Consider the following 11,081-nt stretch of genomic DNA (forward strand, 5'->3'; position numbering starts at 1 on the left):
ACACAGAATGAACAGAGCCTTTTTTTCAGCCAGGACCTAGAGTGGAAACCAAACAGGGAGGGGATAGGTGGGTGACTCCATTCCATCACTAGCTCGAGCGCCTCGCGACATCCCATCATGGAAATGAGTTGTTAGACACGAGGAGGAATCTCCTCCAAACAGGGCTCAAGACCGTGGGGAGAGAAGCCCGAAACAGAGATAGGGAGGAATGGGCCAAGCAAGCCACCAAAGGAAAAAGAAAACATCACAGAGAAAGAAAGAAATGGGCCCATAGCTAGGAGTAAATCCGCAAGCGCCAACAAAGCAGAGCACAGAGCACATCGACGGCAGGCGCATGGAATGACGATCTAAACGGGCAGGTGTGTTGGGTCTTCAACGGACGAACAATAAGGAAGCAAACGACGAACCTTGACCAATTAACAAAGCAACCAGCGCCGGAAACCCTGCAAGAAGCCGATCCGATGGACGGAGAAGAAGAAGAGGCGTACACAGACGCAGGAAGGGAGCGAGAGAAGGAAGATCTCCTTGGACTGACTTGTTCGATAGGAGGTGGAAATTGGATTTCCGCTTTGGGCCATTGCTGCGCACCACCGCCTTGGGCACATGATGTGTCATCTGTTTGCTTATGTAATAAAATAACTAGAGTTTGGTGTTCTCCTAGTTAACTAATCTGGATATAGTTATCTCATGATCGCCCTCTCACACGCGCTGCTCGCCCATCCGATGGCTGTTGATGGACTCACATCGGCTGAAGAGCCTTCCCCGCTGGTGAGCCTGTTCCGCACGAGTCGCCACCTCCTCTTTCATGTTCTTGCTCACAGTTACTGGAGTTGTTTCATATGGCCCACCAAACACTTTGATCGTCAGCTAGTTTGGGTACTGCTCCACCAACTCTTATTCAGTAACGCCAGAAAAGACAGCAGACCATGTCTCAACTCCACTGCCATTTCTCTCCGTCGTTCTATTGTTTACAAGGTTCGTGATAGCTCCACTGAACACCTTGGATAGAGCATGCTGTGCGGGTGAATTATGCGCACTACCCTCCAGGCGTTGGACGTTGAGTACATACGGGATATCGAGCAGGTGAGCAACGCGCCATATCAGAACACCCACTGTCTTTCGTATACGGGGGTGAAGCGGGTGGAGTATATTCGAACCTACAATGGTTCTACGCCTCCACTGCGGATGTACTGCCATGGAAAGTTCAGAACTGGGCACACGAGCCCGAGATCCCGGTTCATCTGTGAAGTGCGGTAGTACTGCGCGGAAATAGGCCCGTCATACTCACGTCGGACCATGTGCTCAAAATCCACAAGTGGGTAGAACTCCAGCAGCTTCTCCTTGGTAAAATCGGAAAGACCAAACAGCCACAGTTCAAAGCTATTTAAGACAACTTCGTCTGTGGAAGTCGGCGGCGCTGCATACCAGGCGCCATCATTGGCTGGAAATCCCTTGACAAATTTCCCTGCACGCATAAGCTGGGATGGCCGCCGCCGCAAAAATGTCCCAGTAAATGGTCGTGTAGAAAAAGCCCTCGCCGAATGGTGGACGGGCAGGGCGAGAAGCTGTGACAAAGATATTCATCAAGGTTTCAAATGAGACACTGCATAGGCAGTCCAAAACTTTCCTGGACTGATCTTTGCTGCTCTCCTGTCTTGCGATGGCTGCCGTGTTCTCTGCCACGAAATCTGGTTCACTATTGAAGTTAAGGCCTAGACTGCCCGACATCATTCTAGGAATTCTTATGCTTAGCGTAGGACCAATCTTGCCTGACGTACTTACTCGCATTGCTCGTTGGAATGGAACCCCTTGCACGCCGTCAAATGCTCTCAGTAGGAGACTAGTATCACTGGCTCCTACACTTTGCCCGATAACGGTTACTTCAAACGAATCAGCCGACTATATAGGACAGGGCCAGTTAGTTGAAGTCCTACCTTTGTTGGGATCGCCGTTGAAGGCTTCGATATTGTCACGGATCCCTATTCTGAAACATACATTCTAAGGCAGCTCGCTGATCTCGCTAATGTTGACCACCGGACTAGAGAAAGGAAGTATATCTCCAATTCCCAGTGGACATCAGGCTCCAAGTCGTGTTACATCAATAACCGATCCATTGCGGGATTGACGGGAACCGGTGATGCGAACCGACGCTCGCCAAATGGATCCCAAGATTTCTTGAAAATGCTCGACTCCAGAATGAAGGCTGCCGAGGTATGTTATATTTCGGACGGTGTCTACCACCAATGGCGGGGGAAAAATAATTCCAGGAAGCAGGAACGCATACTCTACACTATTCTGGAGGAAGAAGTCACTGAAAGGCTAGATATAAGTTGCAATGATTCCCAGGGTTAATACCACTAGGCCCACAAAGAAGGAGGTTCGGATGTTGGCCATGGTCGATATAGACTGGTTTCGTACTGCTCAGTATGTCAGTGAGTGGCTCATCATCTGAGATGGTGGAACAATTCACGACTGTAACACGTACACCAAGGTGATCAGATGAGATCGTCTTCAAAAAACTCAGAAGTCATCGAAATCCATGCTGGGAGAATGACCGCCTTTCACGTGGCGATGGAGGGAGCTTTAAGCGTTTTATATTGAATTGCCCTCAGCGACACAGACCATGTAGTATGCACTACGAGTCATCGAACTTGTTCGCCTTATGGAGCCGGATTCTCCCCTGATGCTTAATATTGGCCAGTTCGCTTGTGTTCAATGGACCCTTTGGCGGCCACAGCTGCACATTGCCAATCTCCGGTCTATATCCATGGTGGATGTACTACGTAATGACGGGATTCGGTATTTAAGGTCTCTATATGTAAGGGACTCCGCTCGTTATCATTGCTACTAATAGTCCTTTTAAATGCCCAACATCTTTATTAACTGCTTTATTTTATCTTCGCTGACCGCTCTGTAGTAGAAAGGTAGAAATATCAATTGTGGAACTTACCTATCACATACTATAGTCCAAATAAAGCAGTACGCAAACTTCCAGTATTGCCAGGTTCCAGCCATGGACCTTGGAATTTAGCTTATATGAGTCATTGGTATCATCAGCGTTAGTCGAAGCCCCATCGATTGAATCAGAGTCGCTAGCGTCCGAGAGACCGGAGTCGGATAATTCCAAATCAGAGAATTTAGATACATCACGACCAGCGTGTTGTCTTAGAGTCGGACCACCTCTTTCGCCGCCACTTTCTTCTCCCGAGCAAGGCCAGTTTCGGTAGTCTTCAACTAAAGATGCACTACTCCCTTCCTGGTATTGCTCATTAATTTCTTGCTGCATGCTATTCTCCATACGTAGCCCATTATAGGCAGCAATTATCACTTGAGTATTGATACCTTGTCTTTTCGTGTCCACAGATGCCCCACTCTCAAGCAATGTGCGAACAGCTTCTACACATGGTCGGGGTCTCCTGTTGCAACTTGACGGGGGGGCCACGCCGGAACTGTCTTTTGCATCAATATTCGCCCCCAGCCTGGCCAATATCTGGACAATGTTCGGTCGAGAACCCTCAACAACATGGTGTAAAGGGGTGCGACCAACGCCTTCCTTCGAATTGATATCTGCGCCATGAGCTATAAGCCATTTAACTACTTCTGCACAGCCATTACCTGCCCGAGCTGCGAAGTACAGGGGGGTTATACCTGTATTATTGCTCTCTCAACAGCCGCTCCAAGTGTTATCAGTCGCTTCACAACTTCGACATGGCCATCTCCTGCCGCATAATGGAGGGGGTGTTGCCAAAGTCGTCCTTCCCCTCGATTGGGACACCAGGATCAGTCAAGTATTGAGACACCCCCAAATGGCCGGCTCCAGCTACGATGTGCAGAGGGGTTTCACCACTTTCAGTCCTCTCCTGGGCCGCCACTCCGACAGCGATCAGTCTCTTAACGGCCGTGGTATGGCCGTTGTATGCGCATAATGGAGGGGAGTGTCGCCATAGTCGTCCTTCTCCTCGATTGTAGCACCTTGGTCAATCAACAGTTGCAATACCTCCACATGACCTCCGAGAGCTGCATGGTGAAGAGGTGTTTGGCTGGACCTATTCTTTAAACCAACATCTGCGCCTGCTCTAAGGATTCGAGTCACTTACAAATGGCCCATGGGCTGCATCAAAAAGCGGTGTCGAACCCGCATAATTCACTATATCGACATCAGCTCCGAAATTCAGTAGTCCCTTTACTATCCGTGCATGTCCATGACGGGCAGCTTTATGAAGACAGGTCTCCTCCACTTGACCACTTGAGAAGGACCTTGCCCCTATGTAAATTAAGCCTCTCGTACACTAGAAGTAGCCATACTATTAAGCAGGGCAGACCATATCTATAGAGCTCGGGCTGTACAATTCCATATGTCGAACCACTCGTCCTCGCCAAACGTGAGCCATCCCCATGATCTAGGCGCTCTGCAACTTGCAGCACTAATTCTGGTGGCAAGCGGAGTAGCGTCTTTCAGCCGAATGTTTATCTTTATCAAGCATTGACCGTCTTGGTAGTAAATCGTGGTTCGCATGTACGGACAAATGTTTTATAGATGGCTTTCAATCCCTTTTACCCGGACTGTACAATAAGCGCTTGTCTCGAGTCGGCTGGTTTGTGGATTAGGCATCCGTTGTTGCCTCCTCCAACTCACAACTATATGGAGTAGCATCGAAACTTTTGTCCAGGCTGCAGGGCACACATAAGATTGAGACACGGTGCCTGAAACTGGAGATAGTTCGGGAACAGGAACTCTAAATAATCCTTATCCATGTATAAAAGGTATCCAGGAATATATCTCTGGGAAGGATACAGCCGAAAGCTTCTGTAAGCTTTTGGAAACAACTGAGTGTAGATGGTAACCTGGTACAATTCCACTGAAAAAATATATCATATGCCCTCTCGAGACTTACGTAATTGAATAAAAATCTAGTTAGTTATAGAAGAATATTCAGATGAATACCACTATCTGGTTACCAAATCCGAGCATAACGTCATCGCTCCACCCGGAACTTTTTCTCCTCCGCACGAACCACTTATTAATCAAGTAAATGTTTTTTCCCTTTACCCCTCCTCCCATCGGCTGATGTTCGCTAGCCACGCTCTCCCTTCCTTTCGATCCTTCTCATCCAGGGTCCTCATCTCAAAGTCTTCTTCTATTTTCATAGGTGCGTGTTTCTAATACATGGGGCCTAGCTTTCCCCACTCATCCGAGTTCTTTGCTCACAAGGTTGTTCAAGGAACCAATAGATCGCTGGCAACCATGGCGACCGACACGTCCAAGTATAAGCTTAATCGTTAGTGATCGACAATCCCATAGGCAAAATCAATCCAAGCTGATGACATTGCTTTGGTAGACACTATGCTCCGGGTCAAGGACCCAAAGAGATCCTGTGCGCATATCTTCTGTGATCCCCCTCCTCCTCCTGGGCTAATACCTTTGTATAACTAGTGGAATTCTACAAATTCTTGGGACTCAACCAGATCCAGCAGCTGGATTTCCCCGAGAACAAGTTCTCACTCTACTTCCTGGGATACAACGGACCCAAGTCACTGCAGGGAGAGACCCACTTCACGGACCGTCATGCTCTATTGGAGCTCACTCACAACTACGGTACAGAGGATGACCCCAACTATAGCGTGGTCAATGGCAACACGGAACCCCACCGCGGCTTTGGGCACATCGCCATTTCTGTTGACAATATCGAGTTGGCCTGCAAGAGACTGGAGGATGCCGGGTACTTGTTCCAGAAGAAGCTGACCGAGGGCCGTATGAGGAATATTGCTTTCGTCAAGGACCCAGATGGATACTGGGTCGAGATTATCCGTCGTCATGACGAAGATGTGGGCAACACTACGGACCCGGCCAACTACCGATTCAACCACACGATGCTCCGAGTCAAGAGTGCCGAGGCCAGCTTGAAGTTTTACCAGGAGGTCATGGGAATGACGCTGCTGCGTACAATGGAAAACAAGGATGCGGAATTCAATCTCTACTTCTTGGGATACCCTGCAACCAGCCCCAAACTGCAGGAAGGCGCCAAGAACCCCGTGGCTGAATGGGAAGGCCTGCTGGAGCTGACCTGGAACTACGGCACCGAGAAGCAAGAAGGTCAGGTCTACCACAACGGGAATATTGAACCTCAAGGATTTGGTCATATTTGTAAGTATCCGAGTGGCACCTCTATTTTTTTTCTTTTTTTTCTTTTTTCTTTTTTTTTTTTTTTTTTTGAAAGGAGGAGATTGAGATGAGCCATGGCTACAACGATGCTGATTTCCTTGCAGGTGTTTCTGTTGACGATCTCAACGCCGCCTGTGACCGTCTCGAGTCGCTGAAAGTGAACTGGAAGAAACGCCTGACTGATGGACGGATGAGGAACGTGGCGTTTGTGCTTGATCCCGATAACTACTGGGTTGAGGTGGTCCAGAATGAGGCGCACAAACGTACTGGTGATTGGTAATTCTTCGTACGATTAGCAGGTGGTCGTGATGGCAGCATATTTGTGTAAATAGTACCAATATTCAATAAGATTAGTCAGGTGACCAAGAGGAATATTCCTGGAGAAATGGAGTGGGGCACTTTAACCCGAGAGTTGGCCCGAGTTGGATTACTACTCGGGGGATACGATACGATCTCTTCCCCAAAGCCAGAGCCATCTCGACTCCCATGGTTCGAAACTGGGACTGTGTGTCATGTTAACACCCTCCTCCATCACCACTGTTCTTGATCTGATTATGTCGTCTGCCACTCTCGCCTCTGCCGATGTCGGTTGACTTCACGCCTCTTGTCGCTCCGTGATTCTCCCCACATTCTATTGTCTATCTCCACAGTCGCTGCGAAATTAATTCAAGTTCCCTTCTTTGCCACCCAAATCCTCAGCGATGGAGCAAGACTCCAAGCCTAAAAAGGCGCCTCGTAAGCACGTCACCACCGCCTGCGTCCCTTGTCGGGAGAGTAAGATCCGGGTATGTCACGGTCGCAGTGAATCCACAGTGTTTGATGCAAGCTGACGATATTTCTCAGTGTGACGGAGCGACTCCACATTGCCACAACTGCGACAGGAAAGGGAAGGAGTGCAAATATCAACATGGAGACGACAAGCGGAAGTGAGTCCAGATCGATCCATCTCTGTGAACTGACTTCGTACCAGATTCCAATCTGGACTCCTGTAACGAGCGTGGCAAGAGAGGCTGACCATGTCCAAACAACCCAGGGTGTCACTGCGTGCTGCGACTGAGTTATTTTCCACCCGGATTGACCAGCTGTGTCAGTTCATATACGACCATGGCCTAGAACCGCCGCCGATGAACCCCGACGATGAGTCCGGAATCAACAGAGTCCTGGATACGCTTCAGATTCCTCGAGGGTTGGCCCAGAGAAAGGAATCTCCATGCGAGCAAAATACGCCGCTACAATCTGCCGTCGCGCATTCTCCCGCCTACAATGCACATACACCCACCCCGTCCGCGTTGGACGGAAAGTTGGATCCCATTGGAGGTGTTGCGGGAGGTCCCTCTCCCTCGTCGAGTGCTTTTCCTACCCAGCCATTTATATCCGGGGCGGAGAAAAGCCAAGAACCAGTGGTCGCTTTCGCGTCCGATACCAGCCTGGCAAACCACTATCCCCCTGCAAATTGGGGATTTACCCTTCCAACGGCTGAGAGCCTGAACACTATTTATGCTAATATTAATAGCGGGCCCAACGGCTCGCAAGAGAATAGTCTCAGTCCTGACAGTCTGCATTTGTCCCATGATATGCAGCAGCAACCGGGGGTGCTGCTTGGACAGTCGTGGAATAACAGGGATTATGACACAGACAGTGGGGAAGAGGATGAAGCGGAAAATGACGTTATCGAGCAGATCTCGCATCGTATTGGGACTTTGAAGATTGCAGGCGATGGCCATTTACGGTTTTATGGTGCCACATCGAACCTAAACCTGGTAGATGTATCGGCAACGCAACAGCGACAGCGCCCTGATGCGCGCACCGTCCGCCACGATGGACAGGATATTTTGAATCATCTGCGGGTTGGGCAGGCGGTTGACCAAGCCCTCGAAGACCATCTGGTTGAGTTATATTTCACATGGCAAAATACGAGCACTTATGTGGTGGACAAGGAGATGTATATGACGGCCAGAACAAAATGGCGGAATGAATTTGACGATACCCCGTTCTACTCGGAAGTTCTTACGAATGCAATGTATGCTTTCTGAGTTCTATCTGTCTCTGACCGCTGATTGACAATTGCCAGGTGTGCCATTGGTAGCGCGTTTGAAGCGCGGTATCATCCTACATTTATCACTTTTCCTAAATCGCTATCGGAGTTCTTTGCGGACAGAGCGAAGGCCCTTCTTGAAATCGAGCTCGACTCTCCGTGTGTTGCCACAGTACAGGCGCTAGTTATTCTGAGCTGTCACGAAGGGTCCTCGAATCGTGACGCTCGTGGCTGGCTTTACAGTGGTATGTCAGAATCACCAGCACACTGCCGGCCGAAAGCTAATTGTCTTGCCCAGGGATGTCTATGCGACTTGCATTTGATCTTGGATTACATATTGACATGACTCCATATGTCGAGAAAGGAGATATAAGTGCTTTTGAGGCCGATGTACGACGGACAGCATTCTGGGGAAGTTATATCGCAGACCAGTAAGTTGGGACCTACTGCAGTTTGATCTTTCTGGGTCTAATCCTTGCGTTTAGTTTCTGGGGATTCTACCTAGGGCGACCGTTTCGGATGAGTGCGGGTGATATTACTGTTCCAAAACCTGCATCCAACTTGGGTGCAGAAAAGGAAAGCATCTGGTATCCATACGGGCTTCATGGGGATTTAGAACCATCAACGAGTGGGGTGAAGAACCCGAACGAACTGATCAGCAGGCAGTTTGCTATTCTTTGGGAAATAATATCCCCTGTTGGCCATATTCTGTAGGCATCCCCGGCGGTCTCGATTGCTTGAACCTACTGACTCGTTCATAGTTATGGCTGTTCTGATATTGGCCGGCATGACCTCCAGCGACTGTGTCATAGAGTGACGGATGACTTGTTTGCTTGGAAGGCGAATTTACCTTCGAACCTTGATATTGATCTTGATAATGATGCTGTTCCTAAATTACCACATCTTCTAGTATTACAGTATGTTTTTAATGCGCACGGGATGGCCAACAGGTGCTAACGGGACCACAGTATGCAGTATCATCAGATTGTCATCTTCACCCACAGACCGTGGGTGTCCAAAAGCTACATCCAACCACGAAGCCCACGTCAAGGACCGGGTTATCACCATGCTCGAAGAATGTGCGTCGAGTCGGCAACAGATATCGCGCGACTGCTTCACCTCTACGAGAAACATTATACCTTCCGCCGCATGAACAACCAGGTCGTGGCCATGATCTTCAGCGCAGCTTTGATGCTCCTTTACGTTACCATCTCCAACACCTCTCCTTCCAGTCGAACCAGTGGCGACCAGATTTACAATAATACGGAAATGGTCGCATACCTGAATCTCTGCTTCCGTGCACTGGACGAGCTCGGCCAGTCCTTCGAGAACGCCAAACGTACTCGAGATTTCCTCGTCAGCCTCCAGCGCAGATGGCAAGCCCATATGCGTCGATCGGGAGCGAAGCGACAAATCAATAATCAGCCTTCATCTCAGCAGATTGCGGGCTCTAATTCCGACTCCGATGCCTCGCGGAAGAAGTCGCGCACCACGGCACCCCACGGCCACGCATCTTTCCCATTTTCAACCCCCGCGCAGGCTATGGCAGTGCCTCTGGGTCAAGCGGAGAGTCAGCGAGTAGGACAACCGCTTGATCCGACCAGGCAGCTAGGCGCTTGCCAACCCGGCGATTTCGACTGGATACGGAGCTCGGACCTGCAGCTACTGTCGAGCGGTCTCGACGAGGGGGGATTCAGTCAGTTGGGTTCGGCCAATTATGGGGAGGCTGCATTGCCTAGTTTGTCTGATATTGAACCATGGTGGGATTCGCCCGGGAACGGATTCGGGTCTCCTTTATGATTGCTAGATAATCAATTCGTTGCACATATCCAATTGCCCAGTACTTGTATGTACTACCTGTAACTATAACGTAGATCTTTATAAGTTTGTGCTCTGAAAAGTTTCTATTCTAATATAACTCTTTAGAAAAATACCTTTCATCACAGCAGCTCCTATGGCTCAGTTGGTAGAGCGCATGACTAGTAATCATGAGGTCCGCGGTTCAAATCCGCGTGGGAGCATTTCTTTTTTGATTCCATTGCTATTACTGTTTCTTCTCTTCTGTCTTTAATTCAAATGTCGAGAATAGAATACATGCACCAAGTAATATGGCGTCAGGTGTCTGGTTAGCCTGAAGTTACGAGACAGCCGATGAATGGATTGGATTGCGGTTCTCCAACAAATCATTTTCTAATAGTTAATTAAGCATAACGTACACAGCCACATTACTATTCATCAAACCAGAATCTAGTTAACCCAATGAACAATATATGCATTTGCGAGATTAAACCTTTTACTATATATTTCTGCTGAATATATTATTCATACACTGAACCAACAGAATTTATATTATACTATCCTCGCAACAACCAACATCTCATACTCCGGCAACCCCACATCTTCAAATTCCATGTTCACAAACCACCCTCGGAAAACAGCCTCATAATCCGGCCAATCCACACGCGGACCTAACCATAGAACCATCTCTAGCTGTTGCTTGTCCTTCTGATTCTGAACACAGTATAAATCCAGATACTTCCCCACCAGGGCCGGTTCACGCGGATAGACAAACATACAAGCGCGAGGTCCTGAGATACCAATCTTACCTGTCTCCCCAGCCCCAGACTGTTGTTGTTCTGAAGGCAGTAGTGCTGGTAATGGTAATGGAGGTAGTAAATCCCACGTCCCACCAACAACATGCACATCCTCATCAGCTAGGTACCGGTTCACAGATGAGTGGACCTCCACGCCCTGGATGCATAGATTGGGATGACGATGGACGAGAAGGGCTTCAAGGAGGCCAGAGCCGCTGCCGATGGAAAGGGTGTAGTTTGGTCTCTGGGGGAGGAGACAAGATAGATGGTTTAACAGGGGAGTGGACAT

At 48.9% G+C, this 11,081-nt stretch overlaps 4 protein-coding genes and 1 non-coding gene across 5 annotated transcripts; 2 read left to right on the forward strand and 3 right to left on the reverse strand.

Moving 5' to 3' along the window:
• Positions 1–1,157: 1,157 nt before the first annotated feature.
• ATNIH1004_008566 (uncharacterized protein) lies at positions 1,158–2,114 on the reverse strand (the record flags this gene model as incomplete). Its single annotated transcript, XM_033573174.1, has 4 exons — positions 1,158–1,565; positions 1,783–1,856; positions 1,935–1,984; positions 2,107–2,114. 4 exons carry the CDS (start codon positions 2,112–2,114, stop codon positions 1,158–1,160), a joined length of 540 nt encoding a protein of 179 aa, XP_033423726.1.
• Positions 2,115–3,695: 1,581 nt separating this feature from the next.
• On the reverse strand, positions 3,696–4,023 carry ATNIH1004_008567 (uncharacterized protein; the record flags this gene model as incomplete). The annotated part of the gene is made up of 2 exons (XM_033573175.1): positions 3,696–3,972; positions 3,998–4,023. 2 exons carry the CDS (start codon positions 4,021–4,023, stop codon positions 3,696–3,698), a joined length of 303 nt encoding a protein of 100 aa, XP_033423727.1.
• A 1,222-nt stretch (positions 4,024–5,245) lies between these two features.
• ATNIH1004_008568 (uncharacterized protein) lies at positions 5,246–9,998 on the forward strand (the record flags this gene model as incomplete). Its single annotated transcript, XM_033573176.1, has 11 exons — positions 5,246–5,279; positions 5,340–5,375; positions 5,435–6,145; positions 6,268–6,439; positions 7,007–7,089; positions 7,277–8,183; positions 8,235–8,443; positions 8,497–8,629; positions 8,684–8,908; positions 8,960–9,115; positions 9,167–9,998. The coding sequence occupies 11 exons, from the start codon at positions 5,246–5,248 to the stop codon at positions 9,996–9,998; spliced, it is 3,498 nt and encodes a 1,165-aa protein (XP_033423728.1).
• Positions 9,999–10,146: 148 nt separating this feature from the next.
• ATNIH1004_008569 lies at positions 10,147–10,219 on the forward strand. The gene has a single exon. It is a non-coding gene; the product is annotated as a tRNA-Thr (tRNA).
• A 328-nt stretch (positions 10,220–10,547) lies between these two features.
• ATNIH1004_008570 (uncharacterized protein) lies at positions 10,548–11,081 on the reverse strand (the record flags this gene model as incomplete). The annotated part of the gene is made up of 1 exon (XM_033573177.1): positions 10,548–11,081. One exon carries the CDS (start codon positions 11,079–11,081, stop codon positions 10,548–10,550), a length of 534 nt encoding a protein of 177 aa, XP_033423729.1.

Source organism: Aspergillus tanneri, assembly GCF_003426965.1.
Source record: "Aspergillus tanneri strain NIH1004 chromosome Unknown AapTan_6_pilon_pilon_pilon, whole genome shotgun sequence".
NCBI classification, from domain to species: domain Eukaryota; kingdom Fungi; phylum Ascomycota; class Eurotiomycetes; order Eurotiales; family Aspergillaceae; genus Aspergillus; species Aspergillus tanneri.